Source organism: Heterocephalus glaber, unplaced genomic scaffold, assembly GCF_053883595.1.
Source record: "Heterocephalus glaber isolate CG9 unplaced genomic scaffold, H.glaber_assembly_v1.0 deba00001504, whole genome shotgun sequence".
Lineage (NCBI taxonomy): Eukaryota > Metazoa > Chordata > Mammalia > Rodentia > Bathyergidae > Heterocephalus > Heterocephalus glaber.
Genome location: NW_028258324.1, coordinates 15,662,895 through 15,679,359, shown reverse-complemented (window position 1 = coordinate 15,679,359; position 16,465 = coordinate 15,662,895). Strand labels below are relative to the sequence as shown.

Here is a 16,465-nt window from a genome sequence, read left to right as displayed (position 1 = left end):
TGTTTAAGAAAGTGAAAAGGAATTGAAGTTATCCCGTGTATATTATCAGAGCATAGTGCAATGAAATTGGAAATCAATAGCAAAAGAAATTTCAAGAATTTCATAAACACATGGAAATTGAACAATACACTTCTGAATAACGAATGGGTCACAGAGGAAATTAAAGAAGAAATCAGACAGTTCCTTCAATTAAATGACAATGGCAAAACAACATATTGGAATCTATGGGACAAAATGAAAGCAGTCTTACGAGGGAAATTCATAGCAGTGAATATGCATATTAGGAAAACAGAGTGAGTGAGCCCAATTTAACAACCTGATGCTGAACCTCAAGCTTCTAGAAGAAAAAGAGCAGGACAAACCCAAAGCTCATACAGGGGAGGAAATTATAAAGATCAGAGGAGAAATCAATGCAATGGACACTAAGAGAACGATATAAAAAATCAATGAAGCTAAGAGTTGGTTCTTTGAAAGTATAAACAAAATTGACAAACCCTTAGCTAACCTTATCAGAAAAAGGAAAAAAAGGGCCAAATCCCTGAAATTAGGAATGAAAAGGATGAAACTAAAATGGACCCAGTAGAAATCCAGAGGATCAATACCTACTTCCAGAACCTATAGGCCAATAAGATGGAAAACACAGAAGAAATGGATAGATTCCTAGATACATATGAATTACCAAAGTTGAATGAAGAAGACCTAAAAATTCTAAACAACCCAATATCAATCAATGAAATAGCATATGTAATTAAAAGCTTACCAACTAAGAAAAGCCTGGGTCCTGATAGCTACATTGATGAATTCTACAAGACATGTAGAGAGGAACTACTGCCACTGCTGTTTAAACTCTTCAATGAAATTGAAAGGGAAAAATACTCCCAAATTCATTCCTGGAAGCAAGCATCACCTTGCATCATCCCCAAAGCAGAGAAAGACCCAACCGAAAAAGAGAACTATAGGCCAATTTCACTAATGAACATAGACGCAAAAATCCTTAATAAAATACTGGCAAATAGAATGCAGAAGATCATCAAGAAGATCATACACCCTGATCAAGTGGGATTTATCCCAGGGATGCAGGGATGGTTCAACATATGCAAATAAATCAATATAATGCACTATATCAATAGAGCCAAGGACAAAAACCATATGATTATCTCAATAGATGCAGAAAAAGCATTTGACAAAATCCAACATACACTTATGATAAAAACCCTACAAAAAATTGGAATAGACAGTCTCCACCTCAATCTAATAAAAGCCATCTATGAAAAACCAGCAGCCAATATCATACTAAATGGTCAAAAACTGAAATCCTTCACACTCAAATCAGGAACAAGACAAGGATGTCCACTATCTTCACTTTTGTTCAATATAGTTTTGGAAAGATTAGCCACGGCAATTAGACAAGAGAAAGAAAGAAAAGGAATAAAGATAGGAAATGAAGAAGTCAAATTGTCATTATTTGCAGATGACATGATACTGTATATAGAAGACCCCAAGAACTCCACCAAAAGTCTTCTAGACTTAATAACCAAATTCAGTCAAGTAGCTGGTTACAAGGTCAACACACAAAAATCAATAGCTTTCCTCTACATGAATGACAGACTCACTGAGAGAGAAATAGGGCAAAGAATTCCTTTCACAATAGCATCCAAAAAACTGAAATACCTAGGAATCATCCTAATGAAAAATCAAAGGCCTCTTCTCTGAAAACTATGGCACTCTGAAAAGAGAGATTGAAGATGATATCAGAAAATGGACAGACATCCCCTGCTCCTGGGTAGGAAGGATTAATATAGTGAAAATGGCCATATTTCCAAAACTGCTATATAGATTTAATGCAATTCCAATTGGGATCCCAGCAGCATACTTCATGGACCTTGAGAAAACAATCCAAAAATTCATTTGGAACAAGAAGAGACCCAGAATAGCAAAAGCAATTCTAGGTAACAGAGACATGGCAGGGGGTATCACAATCCCCAACCTGCAACTATACTACAAAGCTACTGTGATAAAAAACAGCATGGTACTGGCAAAGAAACAGACCTGAGGACCAGTGGAACAGATTAGAAGATGCAGAAACAACGCCAGACACACTCAGCCATCTCATCTTCGATAAAGGAGCCAAACATCCTCACTGGAGGAAACATAGCCTCTTTAATAAATGGTGCTGGAAAAATTGGGCTTCAACTTGCCAAAGATTAAAACTAGACCTATATCTCTCACCATGCACTAAACTAAAATCAAAATGGATTAAAGATCTAAATATTAAAATAGAAACGCTGAACCAGTTGGAACAGAAGTTAGGTAGAACCCTTGAAGACATCAGTGTAGGAAAAGATTTTATGAACAAAACCTCAGTTGCCAATGAAATAGCACAAACAATCAACAAGTGGGATCTCTTCTTATTAAAAGGCTTCTGCACAGCAAGAGAAACCACCAGCAGTGTGAAGAGACAACCCACAATATGGGAAAAAATCTTCACCTGCTCTTCCTCAGACAAAGGTCTACTATCTTGAATCTATAAAGAACTTATAAAGATCAGACCTCCCAAATTTAAAGACCCAATCCCAAAATGGGCATGGGTCAGACATTTCACGTTCATGGGCATGAACAGACATTTCTCCGACAAAGAAGTAGAAATAGCAAATAAATACTTGAAAAAATGTTCAACATCACTGGTCATTGGAGAGATGCAAATGAAAACAATGCTGAGATTCCACTTCACTCCAGAAAGAATGGCTGCTATCATGAAATCAACCAATAACAAATGCTGGCATGGCTGTGGGGAAAGAGGAACCCTGTTCCACTGCTGGTGGGAGTGTAGACTGGTGCAAGTACTGCGGAAATCAGTATGGAGATACCTCAAAGAACTAGGACTGGAAGTCCCATTTGACCCCGCTATTCCACTGCTGGGAATCTTCCCCAAAGAATTAAAAGAATCATACCACAGTGATATATGTGCGCCCATGTTCATAGCAGCACAGTTTGTGATAGCTAAAACTTGCAAACAGCCCAAATGCCCATCAACTGGAGACTGGATAAAGAAAATGTGTTTTTTTAATAAAATGGAGTACTACTCAGCCATAAAAAATGAGAAATTAGAGACATTTATAGCTAAGTGGATGCACATTGAGGCGATACTCTTAAGTGAAATAAATAGGACACACATGTATAAATACCTAATAGTTTCTCTGGTGTGAGAAACTGAAAGTGTAAATAAGGACTAAATGTATAATAGGTAATGTGAAATAGGAAGAAAAGGGGTAAAGGGGAAGGAAGTGGGAGAGCTAGGGGAAAGGATAGAAGGGAATGGGATTAATATGAGAAAGTGGAAAAATAGGAACAAAATCTTTGTAAATAGGGAGGAATGGAGGGGTTGAAAGGAGGGCTGGGCAAGGGTGAAAAAGAAGAACCAAGAGAGGCTATGTAAAGGTGCAAATTTCCAAGGATGAATGTCATTATATTGTATACCTACAATGTACCAATGATTAGAATGAATAATTGATAATGTAAAATAGGAAGAAAAGGTCCAAAGGGGTAGGGGCAGTGGGAGGGGCAGGGGAAAGGAAAGAAGGGAAAGGAAAAATGATGAGAAATGGAAATAAAGTCTTTGTAGATAGGGAAGGGTGGAGGGGGTGAAGGGAGGGCTAGGAATGGGGAAAAAAAAGGATTGAAACTAGACATATATCTCTCACCATACACTAAACTAAAATCAAAATGGATTAACAATCTAAATATTAAAACAGAAACACCAAACTGGCTGGAAGAAGGGTTAGGTAGAACTCTTGAAGACATTGGTGTAGGAAAAGATTTTATGAACAAAACCTCAGTTGCCCATGAACTAGCACAAAAAATCAATTCACAAGCACAAATCCTCTTCTTATTAAAAAGCTTCTGCACGGCAAGAGAAACCACCAACAGTATAAAGAGACAACCCACAATGTGGGAAAAAATCTTCACCTGCTGTTCCTCAGACAAAGGACTACTATCTAGAATCTATAAAGAACTTTAAAAAAAAATCAGACCTTCCAAATTTAAAGATCCAATCCACAAATGGGCATTTGAAATGAACAGGTATTTCTCAGACAAAGAAGTAGAAAAAGCAAATCAACATATGAAAAAATGTTCAACATCACTGGTCCTTTGAGAGATGCAAATGAAAACAATGCTGGGATTCTACCTCACCCCAGAAAGAATGGCTGCTATCATGAAGTCAACCAATAACAAATGCTGGCATGGCTGTGGGGGAAAGAGGAGCCCTGCTCCACTGCTAGTGGGAGTGTAGACTGGTGCAACCACTGTAGAAATCAGTACAGAGATACCTCAAAGAACTAGGACTGAAAGTCCCATTTGACCAAACTGTTCCCCTGTTGGGTATCTTCCCCAAAGAATTAAAAGAATCATACCACAGTGATATATGTGCACCCATGTTCACAGCAGCACAATTTGCAATAGCTAAAACTTGGAAGCAGCCTAATTGCCCATCAACTGAAGACTAGATAAAGAAAATGTGGTTTTTTAATAAAATGGAGTACTGCTCAGCTATAAAGAATGAGAAATTAGAGACATTTATAGCAATACTCTTAAGTGAAATTAGTAGGACACACATGTGTAAATACCAAATAGTTTCTCTAGTGTGAGAACCTGAAAGTGTAAATAAGGACTAAAAGGTATAATAGATAATGTGAAATAGGAAGAAAAGGGACAAAGGAGAAGGGGAAGTGGGAGGGGTAGGGGAAAGAAAAGAAGGGAATGGAATTAATATGAGAAAATGAAAAAATGGAAACAAAGTCTTTGTAAATAGGAAGGGATGGAGGGGCTGAAGGTAGGGCAAGGGAATGGGGAAAAAATAAGAACCAAGAGAGATTATGTGAAGGTGCAAATTTCCAATGATGAATGTCATTATATTGCATAGCTAAAATGTACCAATGAAATAAAAAAGGAACCATCATAGATAATGTTTGTAAAGTTAAACTTTATGTTCTTGTAATATTTTTATCATCATAATAAATTCAGGCACCTTCAGGACAAAGTGTATTTAAAAAAATCTATTTGTAGAACTTCACATTACTCATAGCACACAGAACATCACCTGGAAATATTTACTGAATTGGTGTAGCCTATGTCATTGGCTTGGTGCTTGAGTTTACTGTGGGCTTGACAAAGCTTTGAAATTATGAATAAATATGTGCATGTATTTTGCCCCTTGGGACCACAGCCAGCTCTAACCTGGGAATACTGGTGACTCCCCTCACATTCTAATCTGGTGCAAGAGTTAGAGAGAAAGGAGGACTTGAGACAGATGAATGAACAGTTTTCAAAGAGTTAGGGCTGAGAAATGCTGGCAGAAAGTAAGCATCTAAAGAAAAATGAGAAAATTTTTACCAAATGTGTAAAAATGTTACCCTGCCACATCACCTACAGATGGGTTCAATTTTCAGAGGCATTGGCCTCCCTATAATTACCTGTAGAAATGTGACTTTGGTGTGTGCTACAATTCCACTATGTACTTCTTATCAGTTGAACCAGGACCTCTTTTCTCCATTGTAAGTCAAAAAACTTACCAACATTATCATCTTTCATCCCTAAAACACATTTATTAAGACTCAATTATAAACTCTCTCAGATGCTTATGCTTTCTGGTACCAGCAGGCTACGTTATGCAGATCAACACTCTTGCTGAACACAGTAACAATAACAGAAAAACAGATAAATTATAATTACTACTACTTTAAAGTAGCAAATGTTTGACACACACACACACACACACACACACACACACACACACACAACTTCCAAGAGACAATTAAATGACCAAAACTGGTATGGACATCTGTCAATACTGCTGCAGTCACCAGGAGGGCTTGGTGGGTACTAGTCAAGACTTGGGGAACACGGGAGCTGGAAATGTTGCAAGACACCATCCCCAAAATAGCAGACATGCAAACTAAGGAAAAGTAGAATCTAAATCAGTCTTCTCTGCCCCTCAATCCCAAGGGACTGCAAGAGACTCTGCCTTGGCACTGAGCAAAGCAGAATAAAAAAGAAAAGGAACAAAAGAAGTTGTGACCATAGGCCAATTTTGGGTAGATTTGTATCCTGGGTACACTTAGGTAAGACATGAGACTTTCAAGCCATGTATGGAATACAAGGAGATCTCAGATGGTGGTGTCCTCAGGTGCCTGGTAAAAACAAAATAAATCCTCTCTGAAGGACAGAACATCCAAACCAGGCTTCAGAATACCTTGCAACTAATTTCAGAACAATGACCAGTTATCCAAGCAAAGAACAGAATCAAGAGAACAAGAATCAGAGAGGAGAGAAAGAGAGAGAGAGCCCTGCAGAATTTAGTTATAAAACATAGGTTTAGATATAGCTATGCTAAAGGTGTTAATAGAAATAAATGAAAACCTTAAAAATAGCTACAGAAGACTATACAAAGTTACATATTATATGTGAAAAGGAATCAAAGTAAAAATAAAAAGATAGTAACAGAATATTACTCTATTACTAAGATAGTAACAGAGATTGAGAGTTTTTCAGAACTGATGAAAGACGCCAATTTACAGATTCAAAGAAACAGTGAATTTCAAACAGAATAGAATGAAAGTCATGCTTAAACAATTTATCATGAAACTTCAGAAACCTAAGACAAAGAGGAAAATTGTAAAACTGCCTAAGAAAAAATGACCGATTCTTGCTTTTTGACAACAAGTCAAAAGAGGCAGACTGATAGGGCTTTAATATACACACACAAAAATTAGTGCTAGGCTAAAATGCTATGTACAAATAATAAATATACCATTCTGAGAACAACTGTGGCTCCTTTTCCTAGTCTGCAGTCCCCTATAAAATTCTGGACACTCTGGAAGAAGCTTGAAAGATTGTACTTTAAGAGTGATGAGCTAGGTAATGAATTCATCAGAAACATTTTGGAGAAAGTTACAGAACAAGGCCCTGCCATGACACAGAGTTATTGAAAAAAAAAGCATATGGGGCTGCTGGGGGTGGGGGACACTGCAAGACTGGAGGTAGTTACCAAAGACCACCAAGCCTTCTTAAAAACTTGTCCTACTATGAATATACCTTGTTGGTAGTTAACACTTGACTTCTTTTTTCATTAACTCTCACCTCTTAAGGGATCAGGGGGCCAGTTCTTTATCCTTACCTTACAGCATGGTTGACATTCAAAATAACTGGCACTCGTCCATCAAGAAAGAATCGCAGTATCAGTCCAGATGCTGGCTACTGCCCACAGTAACCCTGTGGAATGATCTGTTATCTCTGGAGGGTTGGAATGTGATGTGCTCAGCTGAGGAACTGTTCAGCTTGGGTGGTAAGCACATTTAAGGCAAAGGCAACTTAAAAACAAATATTTTCAATAGTATTTGGCAATACTGGTATATACCGGCCAAATATAAGCCTGCTTACAGTCCTCTTCATCAAACTTTATCCTTCCTCTGGTCCCTGATCAAGTACCTCTTGCAACTTTAAATCTAACAAAGTTGCTTATTTGTCTAGTTCTACCAGAAATACCCCTTAACATAAAATCTATTTCTTTCTTAAAACCTGGTTCATGGTTCACTTGAAACATTCAGCCAGGGATTACATATTCTTTTGACAAAGTGGTTTTTTTTTTCTGGTTATGACTATATTTTAGTGCACCTTATGTGGGTTTTATAAAATGAAACTAAGAGGTATTTCTTTGCTATACTCAGATTCAATACAGATTTCCTTCAAAATGGCAGGATCTTATGGCACATTTTATGTTTGCTTACAATAACATTTTTATTATGCAGTATAGATTTATGATAGAAAAAGTAGAGAATGAAAATAAGTAAAATCACTTAAAATGCCCTTTTACCTCCCCCAGATAATTTACTTTACCTATGTCTGTTTGTATGAGCGTATATAAAGTGAAATGTAACATGCATTTCATATATAAACGTTTTCAGGCTAAAGTTATATATGTATTCATTGTCAATGTTAAGTGCACAAAAGTTTGGCCATGTTTAGCAAAAGAAACAATTTCTTCTTCCTAAAGGCAATAGCTTTATTTGGATTTTGGTGACTGGATCAGGCACTATCAATGCAAAGTTGCTTTGATATCAAATGAAAAAACCAATAGTGGTGCAGCTCAACATATATTGGATTATCATCTTCAGGTACCAAAGCATATCAAAGCCCAAGGACTTCATTTTTAAACCTTTTGGTTTGAACTATATTTGAATTCAAATTCAGTAATGTCTTTAGATCACTTGAGCTGACAAATTTTTTAGAAAAAAGTGGAAGAAAGCAATTTGATGGAAATTATACTGTGCAGTGCCTTGTCATTCTAGATATTTCACTTTTACATTACATTTTTTTCAATTAATTTGAAGGTAACTACTATATGCCAGGTATTCAGGCTATTTGTCATTGTTATTCATTTATTTTTTATGTAGCACTGTCATTTACAAGGACATAATTCTTAAAGAAACATAATTGCCCTAAACTTATCTACTCAGTTATTTAAATTTTTGTGAAATCATTTCCCTCTGAAACTCCACCTGGGACCTTTTCATACAATGCACTCTTGGGCCTCTATTCCTATTCCCTCAAGCATACCAGGCCCCTTTTCCTGAGCCCCAGGACCCTTAGGTTTTATATCTTATTCTAAGCACAAGGAAGTCTCAACAAGAAACTCACTGATGGATGGTGGTTTTCAGAGAAAGAGTAATGCATGCTGTAAAATACGTGGAAAGAGAGAGGAATTAGCATATGATGGAAAAAAATCCAATAATATATCCTGCAGCACTCTCCTCATCCAATTAAGTTGACAAGAATACAGAATCACAGACCCAAAAGTCTAAAAAAAAGGTTGGAGTAAGAGAGACTTTAGAGCTGATGCCATCCAATATTATTTTGTTTTTGAACTAATTTTTTTTCCAGTACCGGGGATCGAACTCAGGACCTTGTGCTTGCCAGGCAGGCATGGTACCACTAAGCTAAATCCCTGGCATCCAATATTATTTTGTACATCATGAAACCAAGATCCAGAGCAGTCACTCCACAAAGACCTCCCTAGAACAAAAAAGTTCCGAGAGCCTGCTTGTCATGAACTACCATGGAATGGTTTTAGTACTGCATGTGTGAAGAGCAGGGTACAGAATGCTTGGTTAGGTGGAACACTATGGAAGTCACAAAATGACCAACTTCTAAAACACTACCACCATAATTAGCATATTAAGCAATTCCCATCTATGAAATCACCTTCTTCATTTCATTGAAAACTAACTTTAAACTCTGACTCCTCTAAAAAAATTTATTAAAGAAACATGAAGTTAATGTAAATTTTTAAAAGATAAAATTATCTAGATTTTTCATACCTTTTGGTAAATGAAATTTAACGTTCTCTCCACCCCAAATCTTATATCAAACTGGCACTGAGAAAATTTAACAAATTTTAAATTCTTAAAAGATGATCGGAAATGCACAGCACTCTGTGGTCAATCAAAGCTTCAACAGTCTGTCAGACCTTCTCTTCTAATTTTTAGACAACCACATCTCCCTTCTTCTTGGAAGACAGTTCAGTAGTTCTTCAACTCACTTTAGTCTGTTGATGGTTGGTATATGACCAGGTGGTCTTTTCCTTTCAGTCACTTTATGCAGAAATGAAGCTGATAATCTTAAAATTTTCTTTAATAAGGAAAGTAACTACCATGCAGAAATGAATCAGTAATGAAACATAAAGATTACCCTACTTAACATTCTTCCATGGATTCCCAAAGCCTTCAGGATAAAGTCTAGACTCCTTAAACTGACAATCATGGAACTTTAGAAGATGAGCCTCATCTGTCTTTCTGATTTTTTTTCAGTCCTTCCCCCTTATTCTAGCTCAGACAGGTTAAACTATTCTTAGTTCTCTGGGAAAAACAAATTTCCTTTATTTATAGTACTCTCTTGATATGTGCCTGGTTAGCTCCTGCTCACACCACTGTAAGACCGAGGGCCTTACCAGCTCTGAGGAGCTGACTGCAGTGAGGATCACCCGGGAGGAAACACACTGGACAGATTGAGATAGTAAAAAAACCAGACCTTTATTAGTCTGGCCAGACGGCACCCTCCAAGAAAACAAGCTTAGAGAGGCCCCAAGCTCAGGGGGTTGGAAAGTTTTATAGGGGCTGAAGGGGAGCTTGGCAAGCAGAACTACAGAAGTGGAATTTTTGCGGTTAGGGGACGGTTAGGGGAGTTTAGATGTTCTTTAGTTATCTAACAGGATGTTCTTTACACAGAAACAATGGTACATTCCAGGGTGTCTTAACAGATAAACAGGTACATTCCAGGAACTCTGTGTCCTTTAGTGAACCCGAAACCCACAGGGACAAGATGGAGGGCCTATAACAAGATGGCGTTACTTGTGCTACGTCTCACCTGGGTCTTATACCACAAAGGTGCATTTAGTTGCCTTTATCTATTAGGACTATTATCGCCGGGGATTTAGCTCAGTAGTTCCGCTGCCTGCCTCGAAAGTGCAAGGACCCGAGTTCAATCCCCAGTACCAAAAAAAAAAGAAAGAAAGAAGGAGTATTATTATAAAGTAATTAATGTCAACTACATCCTATATGCAGGAATAGTTAACCCATTTTCAGTGCTACATGTATCACATCAATATTTGCTTTTTATCACTAACTTCTTGGTAAATGTTTATATTCACAACTTCTACCTCTTTATCATCCAATTATGTCTTAATCCCTTGCAAACTTGCTTTAGCATTAGTCAACTGAAAATGCTTTTTTTGAAATTACTAATGTCTTTACAATCACAGTTCCTTGGCAATAGTTTATGTAAATTCTAAGCCTTTTTAAGGTCTTTAAAGATACCAAAACTACTAATCACCCTGTTTCATCTTCCCTCAATTTCCTTCTGTACTATGCAATTTTCTTGGGTGACTTTTACACTTTTCTTTCACCAGTTCATTTTTTTTCTCATTTTTTCTTCTTCTAGGTCTCTTTTCTGATTGTTCTTTCATTACTTCAAAGGCCATTTACTGGCTCTACATGTTTTTAAATTAAAGATATTCCTCTGCATTCATTAGATTCAAAACACCAGCATTAGGATCATTCCCACTGCCTTAGCAACAAAATCATTTGTACATCCAGTTGATTCTAGCTTCTCAAGGAAAAAGGAAGTCCAGTAAAAAGGGTATTATGATTCTTAGGTACAACTTAGGTTTGTGTCTTAGTTCTGTCACTCATTCTTGAGTAGTGTGGCATGGAGCATTTGGGCCTCAGTTTTTCACCTATAAATTGGACGAAATAATGCTTTTTAGTATTCTTATATTAATTACAGTACACAAAGTACATATTCCAATAGGGGGTAAATAGTAAGGACTCAAAAAAAGTTATTATGTTGTTCCCAACCCACTTCCCCCTCTTATAGTCCTGTCCCAATTCATTTCTTCCAGTGTGTTATACACATCAAGAAAATGTAAATCTTCTAGAGTACAGATGTGAACAGATTTCTTTTCTAGAACAATGGTTTCCTCTTGCTTACTGAATCAAAGCCCAATTCCTCCCCATTTAAAAATCTTTGGGTTTAGGGGGCGGGGATTTAGCTCAGTGGTGCTGTGCCTGCCTTGCAAGCACAAGGTCCTGAATTCAATCCCCAGTACTGGAAAGAAAAAAAAGAACTAATAAAAAACACAAACTTTGGATTCTACCTCCAACATCCCTCTTTTCCTTCTCCTTCTCTGCAATTCTAAATGAATACTATTCTCTGAGTCAACTGGACATAGTCTGGACCTCAAATATACCATGCACTTCTCACCTCAAGGTCTGCCTCAAATTCTATTTGCCTTCTTTATGAAACTGAAATTCTCCTTGGCTGGATATTTTATCCTGAGTATTTTACTGGTATGTCTGACGGTACTCATATTCTGCCTGGTATTCAATTATTTGTGCATAACACAAATAATTGGCTGCTTTGAGACTTTAACTCCTTTGAAGGAGAAACTAGGTTCTTATTCATGCTCCTATTACCACTCTGCTAAGTGATAAAGTATGTATATTCAAAAGCAAACACTGGGCCAGGGATTTAGCTCAGTGGTTCTGCCGCCTGCCTTGAAAGCGCAAGGTCCTGAGTTCAATCTCTGGTATGCGTCCCCCCTGCCAAGGCAAACACAAAACTAGACATTAGCTGAAGGAATTATTTTCATTTCTTCAATTTCTCACGAAGGATTAGAGTCAGGATGCAGAGGGAAGGGTATATTAGGATACTGCACTGCTGGCAGAATTCCTACTTGAAATTCTCTTAGCAACAGGAAAAAAAGAAAAGCCAAGCTTGACAGAGCCATCATAGAAATTGACCAGGTAAGACTTTAAGATCTGTTGATCAATTGCAACCAACCTCTTGGGAAATCCTTAACCAGTTTGTTAAGCATGTCCATATTTCTTTTCATCCCTGAAGCTATTTCCTAACTTCATAGACTCCTCTAAACCAAAGAGTAAACAAAGATTTTATTGAAAGCCCACTGTTGAACACAGTGACTATACATCCATATATTTAATGTTGGTTTATATATTAGTGAATATTTGAGATTTTATTTCTTTAAAATTAAATTTCTTTCAACCGAAGTCAACTACTGAAATTTTAGGGATATTATCTTCAGGCAGCATGCCATAGAGTGCTTTTTAATAGCACAAATTCACTGTGTAATGACTGAAAGAATGAATTTATAGTACATAATTACAGAACTTAACGTTGGCTAACTGCAGCATAAATTTTTGAAGATATAAAGTGAGCATGACACTTGCAGGCCTAGGCCTTCATCAAAACCAGCCAGATAAGTCTTTGTGTGCCTAGTAGTGTATAAGGATGTAAGAATCCCTAACAAAGTCCTTTAAGAAAAAAGGATCAAGATGCCTTATGTGTATGTACCAACATCCCATGGTGAATAAATTCATTATGTATCAAAAATATACACTACTAAAAATTTTATTAAAGTAATATAAATGATGTATCATTTTATTTTATATTAGTTGGTACTGCATCAAACCTCAAAATACTCTCAAGTGCAAGAGAATTCAGAAATCAGAAATAACAAAAGCCCCATTACTCAAGCAAATTAGGTATAGTTCATATTTGTAAAATTTTCATTCAATTCTTGTGATCCTCATTCACTGTAATAAGCAAAGAATGCAATCATTAGTCTCAATTATGTATAATGAGACCACACTACTGGCACTAAAATTCAGTTGAAGACCCACTCTTTTTTCTATTAAATGTTACTGAAACACAGGATAGTAAAAATGGAAGGATCTTAGAAATTATGCAGCCTGATTTTTTTAAGATGAGGAAAACAGCCTACAAAGAAGTCACATTAGAAGGCTCCCACTAAAAGCCAAATTACTTGAAGACTCCATAGGTTTCTCTGTGAATATCTGTCTACACATGCATTGCCCTTCTGGAAATCTAGGGGTTTTAAAAAGACCCCAAGTCTTCTCTCAGCTCAGAGGTACACGTTTATATGTAGTCAGAAGGTAAGTTTTATTTGCCTCATGATGTTTTATTTAAAGAAAAAGGAAGGAACAAAGGGAGGAAGGAAAGGAGGGAAGGAGTGAGGGAGACAAAGGGAAGAATGTAGGAAATGTGAAGGCCATCAGGCAAGTGCTCTTGCAGTTCGCTTTGTAACTCCTACCGCATAGGCCCTTCTTCTACAGTTCAACTAATTAAATTTACCAAGATATCCTGACTTAGTAGATAGAGCTGGTGCTCTCAAGTCATACTCATCTGAGTTCAAACTCTGACACTATTCTGTCTTGGCCAGAGCTCTTAAATTTTTTTGAACCCTGTGGCGCCACGCCTTCCTGGCAAGCTCAAGGTCCTGAGTTCAATTCCTAATACTGGGGGAAAAAGAAATTTCTTTGAACCTTAGCTTCTTCATCAGCAAACTGGAACTAATTCAGGTTTGATGCAAAGATTTGAGAGGAAAGCATGTCTGGCACATGGCTGAAGACTGATAAATGTGTGCTGAGAGATCAGGAGGGCAGGGCAGGGCAGGGCCAATGCTTAGTGAAAGGCAACTCAAGGAGGCTAGGTAGTCCTGACTCCCGGAGGCTCCGGACCTGAAAGTTCTTAAGCCTCAAATGACCTCAGAGGCCCAGAGTCCGGCCCACGTCTTCCTGGGCTCGGTCAGCGCCTTCCAAGGCCCACAGAGAGCTAGCTCTCTTGGCCCTGCTTTCTCGCCCACCAGAACACGCTACTTTTAGGACCTAGTTTCGCTATTTCTCTCCCCTTTCTCTCTCAGAGTCCCGGAAGATCCGACAGCGTTTCTCCGCCTCCGCGACGCCGCCATTAGCCTTCAGAGGAAATTCAATATTTCGCGTTTCTCATCTCTTATTCTCTCGGCTTTGTCATCCAGGCCCACGCTCAACAGCCCCACGGAGCGCTCGGCCTCACCCCTCCTCCCAACCAAGCCAAGTCAATCCCAGGACCTTTAGAAGGCCTCGTTGCCTCGGAAACCGGGGCGAGGCCTGAGAAAGGACAGCCCTGCATGATGTTTGCGCAGGCGCCTGAGGCCTGGCCTTCGACTATCGCGAGAAGCGCCTCCCGGAAGTTCCACGTCAGTCAGCCGGTGGATCAGTGGGTCGGTGGGTCTTTTAGGGCCTGCGTCGCCGTCGCCGGGAGCAAGTGAAGCCCTCCGGGCTCAGACCGACGGAGCCATGGTAAGTCCAGACTTCTCTGGAGAAGCGGAGACCTGTCGGCTGTGGCTGATTCCTGGGGCTCCTGGACTGCGGGCCCGATAGCAGCGGTCTATGATCCCACCGTGGCCGCCGCCTTTGGCCCTGCGGAGTCAGGGTCGTTGTTTGAGTCCTGGTGGGGAGGAGGTGATAGGAACCTGCAGACTCGGGTGCTTTGCGAGCGAGGGGTTCTGGCTCCGCTGGCGCTTACCAGAACACCTGCGCTCTACATTGGGGTCAGCGGTATAGGGAAATGTTAAGGGGAAGAAAACGTTGAACTCTGAAGTCAGCTGTGGCAAAACGCCTTCCTTCTATCCTTAAAACGGCCACAGCCAATCTTGCTCTCCTGTTGGACTCGTTTCTAGAGTAGTGTGCTAACCACAAACTACGAACTTAAACAGAAGCAAAAAAAAAAAAAAAAAGTAGTGTACGAAGTGGAACTTTTAACGTATTTGGAGCCCGCTCCCAGGTTTTTAGGGGAGAAAAAAATTGGGGAGCGTTTAAAAACTGGCTGATGTGCTTTTCTCCACTGCAAATATAGTTGGTAAGAATAGCAGGTGGAACAGTACATTTTCATTATCATTCTCAAACATGCCATACAAATGCTTTTGCACATAAGTATTATAGGGAAAAATGCAATATTGTGAGAATTTTTTTTCTGAAAAATTGTAAGAAAATCAGTATTTTTATTTTTAAACATTGTCGTGCCTTTTAAAAAGCTTGCTATGAAGCACATAACCAAAGATTTTGGAGCTTGAAGATTGTAGAGATTCATTATTTCAAGTCTCTTACCGTTAAAAAAAATTAAGTCTATAAAAGGCAGATAGTGATGGAGTTGGGACAACAGAGGTTGATCTCTTGGGTAAACTGGTGAAAGCTGTGGATACTCTCAGAAAAATGATTAGAGGAAGAAAATTTTGCATAAAATTTATTGTGTTGCCTCATTAGATACCTCTCCCAACACCATTCTGATCTGTAGTCTTTCATGAGTCCCCCTAAACAAGACATACAAACAGTCTTTGCTGATTTGAGTCTGCTGTGTTTCCTATAATGAAAAATTTTGAAAAAGGCTCTTGCATTCGTCTAATTTCAAGAATCAAGTATTTTTAACCTGAAATATTGCCTTCATTCTTTAATATATAGTGCTACATCCATTGGTTCCACATCCATAGATTCAGCCAACTGCAAGTTGAAAATATTTAGGGGAAAATTGAATATAATCAAAGCTTTTCTTCTTGTCATTATTTCCTAAACAATACAATATAACAGCTATACAACATTTACATCACATTAGATATTACAAGTAATCTGGAAATGATTTAAAGTATGTAGGAGGTTATGTGTAGGTTATATGCAAATACTGTAATTTGACTTGAGCATCCATAGATTTTTCCTATCCATAAAGTGTGGGCTGAAGTGCTGGAGCAATTCTTCCATAGATACTAAGGGATCACTGTGTTGTAAATCATCTGTAGAATGTACAAAACATAAATTTGTTTATTTATTCCAAAATTTTTACTCTGTGCTGTACACTTTGCTAAACATTTGCCATCTGATAACTCATAATAGCTGGCAGATAAGAATTATAATGTTTATGGGGTGATTACCATAGGCCAAGCACTGCTGTAACTGATCTCTAAATTTAATTCTAACATCAAGAGGTACACATAAGTATTATTTCTGGTTTAAAGTCAAACCAGAGAGAAGCTAAGTAAACTTACTCCATATTACATATCTAA

At 38.2% G+C, this 16,465-nt stretch overlaps 1 protein-coding gene across 1 annotated transcript in view; it reads left to right on the top strand.

Moving 5' to 3' along the window:
- Positions 1-14,558: 14,558 nt before the first annotated feature.
- The window catches only part of Copb2 (coat protein complex I subunit beta 2), a 28,327-nt gene continuing 26,420 nt past the window's right edge, over positions 14,559-16,465 (top strand). Inside the window, exon 1 of the mRNA XM_004834337.4 lies at positions 14,559-14,711. Within this exon, the coding sequence (XP_004834394.1) occupies positions 14,709-14,711 (3 nt within the window). The 5' untranslated portion in view covers positions 14,559-14,708. The remainder of the gene's footprint in view (positions 14,712-16,465) is intronic.